General features: G+C 42.1%; 1 protein-coding gene across 2 annotated transcripts in view; it reads right to left on the bottom strand.

Moving 5' to 3' along the window:
* Positions 1-3,354: 3,354 nt before the first annotated feature.
* LOC109904853 (membrane-associated phosphatidylinositol transfer protein 3) overlaps positions 3,355-17,297 on the bottom strand; it is a 125,562-nt gene continuing 111,619 nt past the window's right edge. For both annotated transcript variants that reach the window (XM_031790848.1, XM_031790849.1), the window contains exons 14-20: positions 14,530-14,646; positions 14,050-14,198; positions 13,584-13,733; positions 11,475-11,658; positions 10,935-11,063; positions 10,323-10,707; positions 3,355-6,035 (exon numbers count right to left, since the gene is read on the bottom strand). In XM_031790848.1, coding sequence (XP_031646708.1) covers positions 10,384-10,707; positions 10,935-11,063; positions 11,475-11,658; positions 13,584-13,733; positions 14,050-14,198; positions 14,530-14,646 — 1,053 coding nt within the window. In that variant the 3' untranslated portion in view covers positions 3,355-6,035; positions 10,323-10,383. The remainder of the gene's footprint in view (positions 6,036-10,322; positions 10,708-10,934; positions 11,064-11,474; positions 11,659-13,583; positions 13,734-14,049; positions 14,199-14,529; positions 14,647-17,297) is intronic.

The raw sequence follows: 17,297 nt of genomic DNA, 5'->3' as shown, positions 1-17,297 counted from the left end.
GATTAGGCCTGGCTCACAATCGGCGTTCCAATTCATCCCAAAGGTTTTCGATAAGGGTTGAGGTCAGGGCTCTGTGTAGCACAATCAAGTTCTTCTACACCTATTTTAACTTTTTAAACTATTTTAACTAGCTTTGTGCACAGGGGAATTGTCATGTTGAAACAGGAAAGGGCCTTCCCCAAACTGTTGCCACAAAGTTAGAAGCACAGAATTGTCTAGAATGTCATTGTATGCTGTAGTGTTATGATTTCCCTTCACTGGAACTAAGGGGTCTAGCCCGAACCATGAAAATCACCCCCAGACCATTATTACTCCACCACCAAACTTTACAGTTGGCACATGCATTGGGGCAGTTAGCGTTCTCCTGGCATCTGCAAAACCCAGATTTGTCCATCGTATTGCCAGATGGTGAAGCGTGATTTATCACACTAGAGAACCCATTTCCTCTGCTCCAAAGTCCAATGGCGGCGAGCTTTACACCACTCCAGCCGACGCTTGGCATTGCGCATGGTGATCTTAGGTTTGTGTGCGGCTGCTTGGCCATCGAAACCCATTTCTTGAAGCTCTCGTCTAACAGTTCTTGTGCTGACGTAAGGCCATTCTACTGCAAAGTTTGTCTATGGAGATTGAATGGCTGTGTGCTCGATTTTATACAACTGTCAGCAACAGGTGTGGCTGAAATAGCCAAATCTACTAATTTGAAGGGTGTCCACATACTTTTGTATATATAGTGTATGTGCTGGGATGAGTGTATGTTGAGTATGTTTTCAGTCCCCTCTCTCCCGCTGTGTGAGCCATATTTCAAAGTGATTGCATGATGGCCCTCTGCTGTGCTGTTGACCATTTTTAAGTGAATAGCTTTGCAGCCAAATAATTCAAGTGCAGTTAATGAAAGTGAATGAGATGGAAGTCACTACTCCTATCATAGGCCAAAGGAACAACCCTGTCAGGTTCAAAAAGGCCTTTACAACTAAGGGATTTTTTTTATATGGCTAGAAGAGAGGTAATGGTGGAACTCTAATAAACTATTCAAAATAACAATATTTACTACATATTGTAGGCCTGGTAACTGTGAATGAGGAGAACTAGAGTTGCAGTGATCATAATCCCTATACTATAAAGTCTAAAAAGCTTTTGTATTTGATGGATAGGTCAATGTTTGTTTGACTTTGTCATTACCAGTGACAATGAGTACATGCGTCTTATAGGGAAACTGGCTTGTTTCCAGATATTGGCCGGCTAGAGGGGCTTGGCAGTATGACAAAATGTGTCAAAAAGTAGGCACTACTTTCTACAGACTTCCTGAGAACTAACCTTTCTCCCTATTTATAGATCAAGGACAAATTATATTCATAACACCACGGATAAGGACACAGGAAGTCAAAATAAGAGTGTGAGGAGGAATTGGTTGCCTAGTTTAAAAAAACTAATTAAGCATTTAGGGTAACATTTTACAATGTGGGCTATCTGGTGAAGCTTTCCAAATAGCTGTGGATTAGCATAAATATTAAGAAGAGGTCTGCACAAAGATGTGTGATAATAGGCTTCATGGAGTTCCCAGGACTGATTATTAGAGCTGGAGAATAACCTGGAGGAGACAGCTCAGTTTATCACTGACATCTCAGGTCACAGTACCAAACCTATTTAGCTCAAAGGTATAGTGTATTTAGCAGCTAGCTTTTCAGTACAGGAATCAAGTACTGAGGGTCTATAAGAGTAGCTTTGAAGATAACTAAGAAACAAAAGCCTTCGTCTGTGCTCTATCAGATCAGAGTAGCAAAGGAATATACTTGTAGTTCATAGGTATTAGCATCTAGTACTTCACTACAGGAATTAGGTGGCTCTGAACGATACCTTACTAGCTTTGAAGGTTATTAATAAAGACCAGTGGCAGTCGGTGCCGTTTAAGGACAATTATTTTTTTATGAGCATGGCCTTATTTCTATTACAGCATATTGGAGGACTGTTGTTCATATTTCATTCACCCAGTTAAATGTAACATCGATAGGTTTAGGCTACTACATGATACTCTAATTTTCTCTATACCCATCATGAGGTTGCTACAACCTAGCCTATGAATGAAAGTTTACAACATAGGTGCACACAGGTGGAGAGACAAATTTGAGGTGACAGTTACACATTCAATACTGCCTTGCACATTCTTGCCAAAATCTAGCTGATCTAGGGTGTAATCATTGGTCCAACAGTTGCAAACAAAAGTTTCTATTGGACAAAATCAGGTATGTTTATCCCCATTTCATTCTGTTTTCGTTTAAGAAACGTTTTTCGACAGAATCGGCGGAATTATACACCCCTGATCACACGCAGTTAACTTTCATAGCTACATACAAACAGTTTGTTGTGTTCCTTCTCGCATCTAAGAGCTCTCCTCTCACCTTTTCCCTTTGCTTGTGGACTTCAATACACAACACATCAGCTGTCTGACCAGACTAAAAAACTTTTCCAAGCCAAACCTTCATATCATAACTGCTACACACAGCCTACATCGTTGTCACCATATTAGCTAAAGTAACATCATAGTCAACAAAGCTAATAGAACGTTTGTAAAACCGCTACAATCATGCAGTACAGTGTTCAGTCAGTAAGTTGTTAACAGTTACACAGGCGGGCCCCAGTGGCAATAAATTAGTAAAGCTTACCTTGACTTGGATGAGTTCCAGTGTTGGAGTCATTGCCAGCTACAGTAGCTAACATAGCATCCCTCTGTTTGAGCCGGGTGTTTGAATAGGCAAAACTAGCTAGTTCCATTTGCTAGCTAAGTGAAATAAAAATGGACAAAATATATCTAGCTGTCTCTTGCTCCTCCTTCCTTTTTGAAGTAATGAATTTGTTCAAAACAGTTCAACTATTGTGTCCAGGTGACAGATCAGATGAGACACATGTGTGCGTAATGATGGTTACCAGGTGTGCGTAAAGATGGATTGCCAGGACTGGTGGTTAGTGGACCGGCGACGTTGAGCGCCGGAGAGGGGGTAGACGTGACAGTTTTAATTTATTATTTGGTGACGTGAATATATTTTGTATAGTTTTATCTAAAATGTATAACTTTTTATTTTTAGGAAATTCACTGAGGATGATCCACCCCTTCCTGCTCTGAGGAGCCTCCACTGACACAGACACAGGAGCATTGGAGTTTTAAAACCAAGTTTAGCCTCTGTCTGTGCTCTTTATACATGTATTGTTCCTGTGTTTATGCGTAGACGCTTCTGTTATGTTGTCACGTTCCATGTTAGTGGTTTTATTCAACTTTTCACCTGCTTCTCGACTCTCCATTACAATACAGGAGCGTCTATAGCGACAGCTGTGAAGGCAATTAATATAGACACAGGATCATTGGACCACATTGAGCCTCTGTCTGTGCTCTTTTTCTTTTTATTACTGACAAGATAGTGAGAGATGGTTGAAGTCCAAGAACACAATTACAGGAAACCATATCACATAAACGCATGTTTCCACTACATTAAATCTGAACAAAATGTTCTATTGGTTTTCTGCAGCAGTGCAACTCTGACCATATAGTTTACCTCAAGATAGAATAGCATGACAATCAATAAACAAATATAACTTAATTTACAGAAATTATGTAAAATATTTCATGGCAATTTATTTTTTCCTTTCACACCACATTTTATAGGAAACAGGCCAGCTGAAATCAGAATCACTGTAAATGTCTTAGTGTACAACGCCTATGGTAGTGTCGTCGAAAATACATTATCATACCGTGTACAACACATTATATTGATGGGAATGATCAGATGACATTGTCATGATCAAGATACAAATCACAAGTCAAACTGTATCATCCTATCAACAGTATTCACCCAGACCAGGACACTGTTGCTGGTATGTTATTGACATTATTATAGGGATGGAGTTACTGGGACTTTTTACATTCATGTTTTAAATATAGCTACTGTTCTGTCATTAGTTTAGTAAGCTTAGATACTGTCCCTAAGTTGTGTTACTCAATGTGGTTAAACAAAAGAGGAAAGCAAACAACTCTCTCTCTCTCTCACACTCTCTTTCAAAGCTTCTGATTTCAACCAACAGAGATTCTTCTCCAGTCAATGGGTTTGAAACTAAACCCCGAGGCATTGCTAAAGCTCTCGCCCTTTCTTGACAGTTATAAAAACCTTGTCAGTGTAATCCTTGGTGAAACGCTCATCTTAAATCTGAACCATACTCCTGTTTTTAACAGGCAACACTGAACAACCTTCGACTTCTCCTTCCAGAATACATGGTCTTTACTTTCATGTTCAGGAGCACATTGGAGCTCCAGGTATTTACACCATAAATACTTGATTATACAGAAACTTAATACTTAAATATACAGAAACGTACACACACACACACACACCCAGTGCATACATGAAGCATGACTCCATTCCAGCATATACTTAAAATGTATACAAGACAAAATATCAAGTAGATTCAATGTACTTTCTCATGAATGTCAAACTCATACTTTGGTCAAGCAATTAAGTTAGTAATATCATTTTCATTATTCTACACAACAACAAAATAGATATTAAGGCAAAAGTAACTCAGTCACATTAAACAACAAAGTTTAAAAAACACACTTTTAAAATATTTCTGCACACAGTTTTTCATCATAGAAAAATATGTGTGTTGCAAAGAGAGGTGAGCTCTTTTCCTCACCCACCATAGTACAATGTATGAAAAGGTGACATGGTATCTCATATCAATAGACATGCCCCTTCATTAGTCCCAATGACCCTCACAGTTCAAGATGTAGCTTTCCTAAAATGGATGCTAACTATCGCATTCTGAATTATGTTATTTCACCTGACAAGAAAGTTAGGATCTATTGCAAGATATAATGTTAACAGGACGTATTCTCTTCCAACTGTCAGGTCCATGTCGTAGACTTTTGACCATAACAAAATCAAATCATTAATTTCATCATTCCTCATGAGAGGTCGTCATGACTACTCTGATGGCTGTGTCTATCTCATCACCAACCTGTAAACAATTTCAGTCAATTCAGTACAAGCCTTCCCTCAAACAGCTTTACAAAGCATATCATGCGAGCCCAGAACCTCGACAGGGAAGGAGTAAAACATGTAGTTCAACATCTGCGGACCAATATAAGATCACAACAGCAAGAAAATCCCGCTATCATATCTGAGCCAGCAGGAGTAACAGCATTCCACAGGCATTCCACAGAACTACAGCCCACCAAGCACCACGGTATACTGTAGTACTTGTATAGTGCAAGTCAGAGCAACCAGTGGCCATGGACCCCCTACCAGGCTGCTGTCTGAAGCCATGTTCTGCCTCAATGACTGACTGAATGAGAGAGGGAGAGATGGATGGATGGCTATAGGGCGGAGGCTGGAGTGGGGTTAGTTTAGGTCAGCCAGGCTGAGGAACATAAGGTTAATGTCCCCAGCGTGAAGCAGCCAGAGGCCCCACAGCAATCCTGGGGATACAGACCATAGAGGGGGACAAGATGTCTGTCCTATTTACATAGAGAATAAATGTCAGTCGGTGTAGCTCTGCCACCTGTCAACACAGCAGGTCAATGAACACACTGTCTGGAACATCTCCTGGTGGTGTATTGCTTGGGCTAGATCATTCCTCCATAGGTTTCAACAGGATCTTCTCTGTTACTATTCCCAGTGGGGGATGAGAGGGAGTCTTCTGGCATATGACTCTGGTTGCATCTGTGTGTTGATCTAACGTTCTGCAGCAAATGTTTCTGCACCATTTTACAAATGACCAAAGTGTCTCTCTCTCTCAGCTTGACAAACGATAACACATTGATTCATTAGCACTGCCACTGAAAACTTTTGCCACATTGGACATAATTTGAGCTTGAGAGACAGCATTAGGATGAATCCATGGCTGTTTCAAGCATGAGGAGAAAGCTTGAGGAACATCATCTACTGAGTCCTGGGAGTGGAGAGGGGCAGCTGTTAAAGAAGTGTAGAGGGCCAAGCAGGAGGTTAACACAACTGATACCAGCAGAAGATCCAATATAGGTGACGACACTGCCAAAAGAAAGAGAGATTCAGTTAGTATAGTGGTTCAAATTCCAATCAAATCCCAAAGCCACATACAGTATATATACAATGCATTCAGAAGGTATTCAGACCCCTTGACTTTATCCAAATATTGTTACGTTGCAGCCTTATTCTAAAATGGATTAAATTGTTTTTGCCCCTGATCAATCTACACACAATACTCCATAATGACAAAGCGAAAACAGGTTTTTAGACAATTGTGCAAATGTATACAGTTGAAGTTGAAGTTCACATTCACCTTAGCCAAATACATTTGAACTCAGTTTTACACAATTCCTGACATTTAATCCTAGTAAACATTCCCCGTTTTAGGTCAGTTAGAATCACCACTTTATTTTAAGAATGTGAAATGTCAGAATAATAATAGAGGATGATTTCTTTCAGCTTTTATTTCTTTCATCACTTAGATTACATACACTCAATTAGTATTTGGTAGCATTGCCTTTAAATTGTTTCACTTGGGTCAAACATTTCGGGTAGCCTTCCACAAGCTTCCCAGAGCTGGTGTAACTGAGTCAGGTTTGTATGCCTCCTTGCTCGCAAACGCTTTTTCAGTTCTGCCCACATATTTTCTATAGGATTGAGGTCAGGGCTTTGTGATGGCCGCTCCAATACCTTGACTTCGTTGTCCTTAAGCCATTTTGCCACAACTTTGGAAGTATGCTTAGGGTCATTGTCCATTTGGCAGATCCATTTGCGACCAAGCTTGAACTTCCTGACTGATGTCTTGAGATGTTGCTTCAATATAACCACATAATTTTCCCTCTTCATGATCCCATCTATTTTGTTAAGTGGACCAGTCGCAGCAAAGCACCCCCACAAAATGATGCTGCCACCCCCGTGGTTCACGGTTCGGATGGTGTTCTTCGGCTTGCAAGCCTCCACCTTTTTCCTCCAAACATAACAATGGTCATTATGGCCAAACAGTTCTATTTTTGTTGCATTAGACCATAGGACATTTCTCCAAAAAGTACAATCTTTGTCCCCGTGTGAAGTTGCAAACCGTAGTATGGCTTTTTTTATGGCAGTTTTGGAGCAGTGGCTTCTTCCTTGTTGAGTGGCCTTTCAGGTTATGTCAATATATATACTTGCATACTATTGTTTGTACAGATGAACGTGGTACCTTCAGGCGTTTGGAAATTTCTCCCAAGGATGAACCAGACTTGTGACTTTTTTTTTCTGAGATCTTGGCTGATTTCTTTAGATTTTCCCATGATGTCAAGCAAAGAGGCACTTAGTTTGAAGGTAGGCATTGAAATACATCCACAGGTACACCTCCAATCGACTCAAATTATGTAATTTAGCCTATCAGAAGCTTCTAAAGCCATGAAATCATTTTCTGGAATTTTCCAAGCTGTTTAATTAAAGGCACAGTCAAATTAATATGTCAACTTCTGACCCACTGAAATTGTGATACAGTGAAATAATCTGTCTGTAAACAATTGTTGGAAATATTACTTGTGTCATGCACAAAGTAGATGTCCTAACCGACTTGCCAAAACTACAGTTTGTTAACAAGAAATGTGTGGAGTGGTTGACAAACGAGTTTTAATGACTCCAACCTAAGTGTATGTAAACTTCCGACTTCAAATATATAACATTTAAAAAAAACTTAAATATAACACATTTACATAAAATTACAGCCTTGAGTCTTATTGGGTATGACGCTACAAGCTTGGCACACCTTTATTTGGGGTGTTTCTCCCATTCTTCTCTGCAGATCCTCTCAAGCTCTGTCAGGTTGGATCGGGAGCATCGCTGCACAGCTATTTTCAGGTCTCTCCAAAGATGTTCGATCGGGTTCGTCTGGGCTCTGGCTGGGCCACAGAAGGACATTCAGAGAATTGTCCCTAAGCCACTCCTGCATTGTATTGGCTGTGTGCTCATGGTCGTTGTTCTGTTGGAAGGTGAACCTTCACTCCAGTCTGAGGTCCTGAGAGCTCTGGAGCAGGTTTTCATCAAGGATCTCTCTATACTTTGCTCCATTCATCTTTCCCTCGATCCTGACTTGTCTCCCAGTCCCTGCCGCTTTAAACACCTCCGCAGCATGATGATGCCACCACAATGCTTCACCATAGGGATGGTGCCAGGTTTCCTCCAGACGTGAAGCTTAGCATTCAGGCCAAAGAGTTTCATTTTGGTTTCATCAGACCAGAGAATCTTGTTTTTCATGGTCTGATAGTCCATTATGTGCCTTTTGGCAATCTCCAAGCGGGCTGTCATGTGCCTTTTACTGAGGAGTGGCATCAGTCTGGCCACTCTACCATAAATGCCTGATTTATGGAGTTTTTGGGGACAATTCCTTCAACCTCATGGCTTGGTTTTTGCTCTGACAATTACTTTCCGAATCATATCCAATCAATTGAATTTATCACAAGTGGACTCCAATCAAGATGTAGAAACATATCTCAAGGATGAAAAATGTAAACCGGATGTACCTGATCTAAATTTAGAGTCTCATAGCAAAGTGTCTGAATACTTATGTAAATAAAGTATTTCTGTTTTTCCATTTCAATACATTTGCTCAAATGTCTAAAAACCTTATTGCACTTTGTCATTATGGGATATTGTGTGTAGATTGATGAAGAAATAATCATATTTAATACATTTTAGAATAAGGCTGTAACGTAACAAAATGTGGAAAAAGGGAAGGGGCCTGAATACTTTCCGACTGCACTGTAAGTGAACAGTGAATTATCCTATACACCTGTGCATTACCGTGACCAACGAAAGACAACTATACTGAACAAAAATATAAACGCAACATGCAACAATTTCTATGATTTTGCCGAGTTATAAGTTATATAAGGAAATCAGTCAATTTAAATACATTTTAAATAAATTAGGCTTCAATCTATGGACTTCACATGACTATTTTTGTTAAGTGTAGATTAGTTCCTACAGGCCCACTGAAGTGACACAGTACCCATGCTCCAATCTCCATAATTTCAGAAACACTATTCCCAAATCTAGAAATGAGTGGATTTCGGCTCTGTTAAATGGGAAAATAGGAGGCAGTGGGCTTTGAAAATAAAGGAACTGTTCCTAATAATAGCACAGCTACCTCAGGTTCCTGCATGAATATTTGAGTGAGTATACAGACTGATCGCTGATCTCTCTCCGTTTCTCTCTGTCTGCTCTCCCCCTATCTCTAATCTTCCTGCCTGCTTTCTTTCTCCATCTCTCGTTCTCTTTCCTCTCTCTCCATCTTTCTGACTGCAGTCTCTCTCTCCATGTTTCACTTTTTCAGTTATATCTCTCTCTCTGCCCCGCTCTCAGACGGTAAAGCTGTTTTTATTATGATTTTGTTTAGCTGTATAAATCATAATGTCTGGGCCTCCCCTCTCTAAGGCACTGCATCGCACTTGCTAGCTGTGCCACTAGAGATCCTGGTTCGAGTCCAGGCTCTGTCGCAGTCGGCCGCACCTGGGAGACCCATGGGGCAGCTCACAATCGGCCCAGCGTCGCCCGGGTTAGTGGAGGGTTTGGCTGGCAGGGATATCCTTGTCACATCGCACTCTAGCGACTATTGTGGCGGGCCGGGTGCATGCACGCTGACACGGTCATTAAGTTTACAGTGTTTCCATTGTGTCAAGAAGCAGTGCGGCTTGGTTGAGTTATGTTTCAGGGGAAACATCGCTCTCGACCTTCGCCTCTCCTGAGTCTGAACGAGAGTTGCAACGATGAGACAAGACTGTAACTACCACTTGAATACCACGAAAAAGGGGTAAAGTAAAAAAATATAATAATTAAAATCAAGCCATCTGCAGCTCCTATTCCAGCTGTGATGACCCTTGTGTACCACACCACAAAACATAACAAAATCAAGCCATCTGCAGCTCCTATTCCAGCTGTGATGACCCTTGTGTACCACACCACAAAACATAAAATCAAGGTGAACATTTATTGACTGCACTAGAGTACACAGCTTGGAGTCAAAGCTTTCCTAAGCCTTATGTTTTCAAAGCCTAGGCTTAGGGTTAGGCCACAATGCTGAAGAGCCAAAAGTCAATATCTAAATGAGTCTAAATGAATAATTTATTCACATTACATAATTGCCCATATGCTGCAGTCTACACAAACTACACAATGGAAGAGGGAACAATGTATTTTCACAGCCTCACGTACACCAACACAGAAACAGGTTCTGGGGGGATATTTTCAGTGTGTTGCTATTATAGAGACATGGTATGATCATACAGTTCTAGGAGTATAATATAGGGCAATTTAAACCATTTAAGTGTGAATCTTCACCTTGACCCTGGACACTGAGACCCCTGTCCTCTTCCATCATCCCTCCATCTCTCTCTGTCCGTCAGGGTGTCGTTTCTCCACGGTGCATGGAGGCCCGCCCCCAAACACCATGGCCGCCGCCCCCTCCTCCTCCCCCGGGGTCCTGGTCAGACTCTGGTTGGCTCTGGGCCCGCTCAGGCTTGGGGTTGGGGGTGCAGGGAGGATCAGGGTGTTGGACAGACATGGTTCTCCTCAGGTGGGTGCGTTTACACAGGAAGTCAGGTTTGGCAGAGAGGCCAAAGGAGCCTTTCTTCAGGACCATGCGTACTGAGGAAAGCTTCTTGGGTCTGGCCCGGTGGCCAAACTGCAGTGAGGAGAGGTGCACTGCATAGCCATCACTTAGGAACTATGGGGAAGAGCGAGAGAGAGTAGGAGAATGCGAGAGAGAGAGCGAGACAGTGAGAGTGGCCATGTTAGATAAAAGAATAGAAGACTAAACGGGTAGATAGCGATAGAGAGTGACAGGAAAGACAGACCAGAATAGATGCATCAAAACACGATCGATAACTATTAGTGAATCAATGCCATTTGCTTGATCGTTAAAGAAAAGTAGAAGAGTGTACTGATGTCTACCTGACATTGATTCTGGTACTTCTTGGAAGGCCTGCCCACAATATAAATCTGGGAAGGACTCAGACCCAGCATGTTGTACACGGAGATGTCCTTCATGGAGCCATAGGCTGAGTTGATCTTAATGTGACACTGGCAGAGAGAGAAAAGAGAGAAAGAGGGACAGAGAGGGAAAGTGAGAGAGAGAGAGAGCGAGAGAAAGAAAGAAAGAGAGGGTGATGGAGGGAGCGAGAGAGGGAGAGAAAGAAAGAAAGAGACAGAGGGAGGGGGGGAAGTAACATTTGATGATGGGTTTGGCACTTTCATGCAGTGCGACCAGAGGTTATACTGCTGTGCCTACAACGTCAATGTCAATATGAGAACCAAAGAAGTGTGCGTGAGAAATAGGGGAGGAAGAGAAAGAGAAGAAGAGAGAAAGGGAGAGAAAAAATAGAGTGAGACATATAGAGGGTGAGAGAGAGAAAGAGAGGAAGAGACATACACAAAGAGAAGGAGTCGAGATAGAAAGAAAAAGATATCCACATTATTTTGAGGCTATTGTACCTCCTGCACTAGGTTCCTGAGGAAGATGGTTTTCTGTCTCAGTGGGTCGTGGACCAGGCCCTCAGAGAAGAAGATCATGCCCTGGGGGAAGTTGTGTTGGGACAGCCATGACACCACACGCTGCTTCTGCATGTCTGGCCTCCCTGTGATGTAGATGATAAGATAGCCCAGGTCCTGCCAGTGTCTGGACACAAAGATAAATAGATACATTGCTCTGAGAATTATTGTTTTCACTGAACATAACGACAGATTGACATCAATAATATTCCTCTGAGATGTATGGTTTATTTTTTTATTTTATTTTTTACAATGAAGCCCTTTATCTACTTCCCCAGAGTCAGATTAACTTGTGGAGACATTTGCTATGTATCTGTGTCCAGTATGAAGGACGTTAGAGGTAGTTTTGCAAACCAGTGCTAACTAGCATTAGCGCAATGACTGGAAGTTTACAGCTTTTTATGTAGACTTCCAGTCATTGCCCTAATGCTAGTTAGCAATTGCGCTAATGCTATTCAGCAACTTCCTTCAAACTCCCTTTAATGTGACAAAATAAAAGGATAATATTTTGAGCTGAACAGATGACTTCTTGGCGTTGCAAATTAGTTATCATTTTCATTCCATTAATCATTTCTCTCTGCTTGAACTGCTCCTTAATCAAACAAAATCTGGAAGAGACATTCACAAACATACACACAAACAATTGCATGCACACACACACACAAACAATTGCATGCACACACACACACAAACAATTGCATGCACACACACACACAAACAATTGCATGCACACACACACAAACAATTGCATGCACACACACACACAAACAATTGCATGCACACACACACACAAACAATTGCATGCACACACACACACACAAACAATTGCATGCACACACACACACACAAACAATTGCATGCACACACACAAACAATTGCATGCACACACACACAAACAATTGCATGCACACACACAAACAATTGCATGCACACACACACAAACAATTGCATGCACACACACACAAACAATTGCATGCACACACACACAAACAATTGCATGCACACACACACAAACAATTGCATGCACACACACACAAACAATTGCATGCACACACACACAAACAATTGCATGCACACACACACAAACAATTGCATGCACACACACACACAAACAATTGCATGCACACACACACACACAAACAATTGCATGCACACACACACACAAACAATTGCATGCACACACACACACAAACAATTGCATGCACACACACACACAAACAATTGCATGCACACACACACACACAAACAATTGCATGCACACACACACACAAACAATTGCATGCACACACACACACAAACAATTGCATGCACACACACACACAAACAATTGCATGCACACACACACACAAACAATTGCATGCACACACACACACAAACAATTGCATGCACACACACACACAAACAATTGCATGCACACACACACACAAACAATTGCATGCACACACACACACAAACAATTGCATGCACACACACACACAAACAATTGCATGCACACACACACACAAACAATTGCATGCACACACACACACAAACAATTGCATGCACACACACACACAAACAATTGCATGCACACACACACAAACAATTGCATGCACACACACACACACACACACACACACACACAATTGCATGCACACACACACACACACACACAATTGCATACACACACACACACACAATTGCATGCACACACACACACACACACACACACACACACACAATTGCATACACACACACACACACAATTGCATGCACACACACACACACACACACACACACACACAATTGCATGCACACACACACACACACACAAACAATTGCATGCACACACACACACACACACACAAACAATTGCATGCACACACACACACACACACACAAACAATTGCATGCACACACACACACACACACACAAACAATTGCATGCACACACACACACACACACACAAACAATTGCATGCACACACACACACACACAAACAATTGCATGCACACACACACACACAAACAATTGCACGCACACACACACACACACACGGAGGCATCAGTTACCTGACGACGTCCACAGCTCCGGGACGGACTTTAGGGTCGCTGCCCATGATGGAGACGCTAGCAGCGAAGGAGCCATCGATGCTGAAGACCACACACTCCATCCCCCTGGGCAGCACCGTCAGGTAGGCCTCCGCACTCGTCTGATCTCCCCTGGGGAGAGAGAGGAAAAGAGAGGGGGAGAGGGGGGAGGATGATCAATAGGTTTGGTGGTAATTCACAGCAGCAGCACCTCTGGGGCTCCTTGTTATTCAACAACCTGTGAGTACACTGTTAAGAGCTTCACGCTACTTTACCTCCATCACTGATATGTGCCATAATTTAATTCAGTACCCTTTAATTCAGTACACTTTCATGGGAACTCGTCCCAACCCACATCCATTTCATTATTGACAGAACCGCTAACATACTGTTACAAACATGCTGTGGTTGCATCTCAATAAGGAATAAAAAGGAGCTGTTTGATTACTTGACCACCATTTTGATAGGGTAGACCCCGGTGGCCAGCTTCTTGCTCTTGGGAATTGTGTAGACCACTCTGCCACTACTGGTGGTCACCTCTGTGTCAAAGTGGACCCAGCGGCCAGACTGGGGCTGTGTCATCAGGAGAATGTCCACCTGTGAGAGGACAAGAGAGATTCATTATAAGGTTCAGGGCAGCAATTTAATTCCTTTCAATAAAATTTAGTGTTGACGTCTGTCAAAGCAAATTCCTTTGTCAGACCACTCACTTTAAGAGAAGTATCAATTTAACTTTATGGACACGCAGACACTTTTAAAAGTGCTGCAACTATAGTGTTGTAAGTAGTGCAACGGGTGTTTGCAAATTATGCAAAAAGGTTCAGGAGCAAGATCCTTTGTCAGAGCAATATGGGTTCATCTTTATTGACATGCAAACAATTTGAATTAATAATGTTTATTGCTGAGGCATGTTGTGTGTTGTCGTCACCTTCTCTCCAGTCAGAGTCACCATGTCCAAGGGGCCGTACATGAACCGACCAACCAGAGTCTGTGGTCCCTCCTCTGTGGTGATGACATCATTCACCCTGTGGTTGCCAGTCACATTCTGCATGAGAAGTAATTTTCTGTCACTTCTCTTTGGGTTTGTATGCATCCCAAATGGAACCCTACACACTTAGAAAAAAGGTGCTATCTAGAACCTAAAAGGAGAATCCTTTGAATAACCATATTTGGTTCCAAGTAGAACCTGTTTGGTTCCCGATTGAACTCTTTTGGGTTCCATGTATAACCCTTTCCACAGATGGTTCTACATTGAAACAAAAATGGTTGTACCTGGAACTAAAAAGGGTTGTACCTGGATCCAAAAAGGGTTGTCCTATGGGGAGAGCCTTTTTGCAACCCTTTTTCTAAGAGTATATAGTGCACGACTTTGACCAGAGACCATGATCTCTGGTCAAATGTAATGTACTATAAAGGGAATAGGGCCATTTGGGGCTACACATTTGTCTTTCATTACTTTCTGCATCACTCCTCTTCAGACGTGGTGTTTACATCGGCAGAATGGAATGTCAAAGGAACGATGACAAATAGCCCTACACGTTTTGATGCGATGCATCACATTTGAGACGTGTGGCGAATGAGTCTCAGAAGAAATGTGCACTACAGGACCTTACCAAAAGAGGCTGTCGAATCTCCATGAACCCCTGGCTACAGTAGGAGTGTGGTTCTGGTTCCCCTTCACTACATCTAATTTCAAAGAGCAAGATGAATAACCCTAACTGAGCTGAGCTATGGAGAAATCCTCTAACTCTATGAAGGCATCCCGAAAGGCACCCTATTCAATTTGTAGTGCACACCACTTTTGACTAGGGCCCATATGGCTAGTCAAAAGTAGTGCACTATATAGAGAATAGTGTGTCATTTGGGACATAAAACAACTTTATTGCTGAGCTGGTGGGATTTTAATAGGAAATGAAAGCAAAGGAGTTTGCAGATGTAATTCCCTGGCTATGTTGCAGTGATGTATGCTGCATTACCTCAGTCTTAACCACAGGTGGTTGGTGATAGAGTAATTGGGGATGGGTTTGACTGAAGGAAACTTTTAGGAACACTTAAAGGGCCATTTCTAAGGGTTGTGCTGCAGTAGCGTATGTACATGAAGGGCTCTATTTGAGCAAACCTAATGCAATGGTACATTTTTCACCTGCGGTAGCATTATAGGTACGGGTTGTGTCAAATATTTTCAAAACCGGAATAATGGGAGGAGTAGCTGGTGGTGCGTAAGGGCTGAGTTTGGATTAATAAACAAGTTGTGGGTGTGTCGAGGCTTGACACCTCACTGGCCAATCAGAACGTGCTCCATGGATAAATACATGGTTGCTTCAAGTGATGTCTTTACGTATTGTATTGTCACTCCAATTCAATGTTAGGATGAAACAGTCAGTGGTCACCAAGCGCAACATGTGCAAATCAGCTAGAAAGATGTGTCGGTATCGAGTAATTGTCTCTGGCTCCCTCACAGTTAGGGGGAGTGATGTGCTCTACAGCAGAGTCTCACAATTCAGTTGTTGGTTGAAAACTGTTTTCTGCCCCTCCCAAAAGATAGAATTTGTAGATAATTGGCCCTCTTTCCGGGACACCCACAAACTGGCCTGTTGAGGAGTGACGGACTTCATCCTAGCTGGAGGGGTGCTCTCATCTTATTTCCGAACATTGACAGGGCTCTTAACTCCCCTAGCTCCACAATGAGATAGGGTGCAGGCTGTTAGCCAGCCTGTCAGCATAGTGGAGTCTGCCACTAGCACAGTCAGTGTAGTCAGCTCAGCTATCCCCATTGAGACCGTGTCTGTGCCTCGATCTAGGTTCGGCAAAACTAAAAATGGCGGTGTTCGCCTTAGCAATCTCACTGGAATAAAGACCTCCTCCATTCCTGCCATTATTGAAAGAGATTGTGATATCTCAAAATAGGGCTACTTAATGTTAGATCCCTCATTTCCAAGGCAGTTATAGTCAATTAACTAAACACTGATCATAATCTTGATGTGATTGGCCTGACTGGAACATGGCTTAAGCCTGATGAATTTACTGTGTTAAATGAGGCCTCACCTTCTGGTTACACTAGTGACCATATCCCCTGCACATCCCGTAAAGAGACGGAGGTGTTGCTAACATTTACGACAGCAAATTTCAATTGACAAAACACCCTCCCCCGACATTTTCGTCTTTTGAGCTTCTAGTCATGTAATCTATGCAGCCTACACAATTACTTTTTATAGCTACTGTTTATAGGCATCCTGGGCCATATACAGCGTTCTTCACTGAGTTTCCTGAATTCCTATCGGACCTTGTCGTCATGGCAGATAATATTCACATTTTAGTTGACTTTAATATTCACATGGAAAAGTCCACAGACCCACTCCAAAAGGCTTTTGGAGCCATCATCGACTAAGTGGGTTTTGTCCAACATGTCTCCGGACCTACTCACTGCCACAGTCATACTCTGGACCTAGTTTTGTCCCATGGAATAAATGTTGTGGGTCTTAATGTTTTTCCTCATAATTCTGGACTATTGGACCACCATTTTATTACATTTGCAATCACAACAAATAATCTGCTCAGACCCTAACCAATGATCATCAAAAGCCATGCTATGAATTCTCGGACAACCCAAAGATTCCTAGATGCCCTTCCAGACACCCTCCACCTAGCCAAGGTGTCAAGAGTACAAAAATCAGTTAACCATCTAACTGAGGAACT

Source organism: Oncorhynchus kisutch, linkage group LG15, assembly GCF_002021735.2.
Source record: "Oncorhynchus kisutch isolate 150728-3 linkage group LG15, Okis_V2, whole genome shotgun sequence".
NCBI classification, from domain to species: Eukaryota; Metazoa; Chordata; class Actinopteri; order Salmoniformes; family Salmonidae; genus Oncorhynchus; species Oncorhynchus kisutch.
This window is presented reverse-complemented; position numbering and strand designations above follow the sequence as displayed.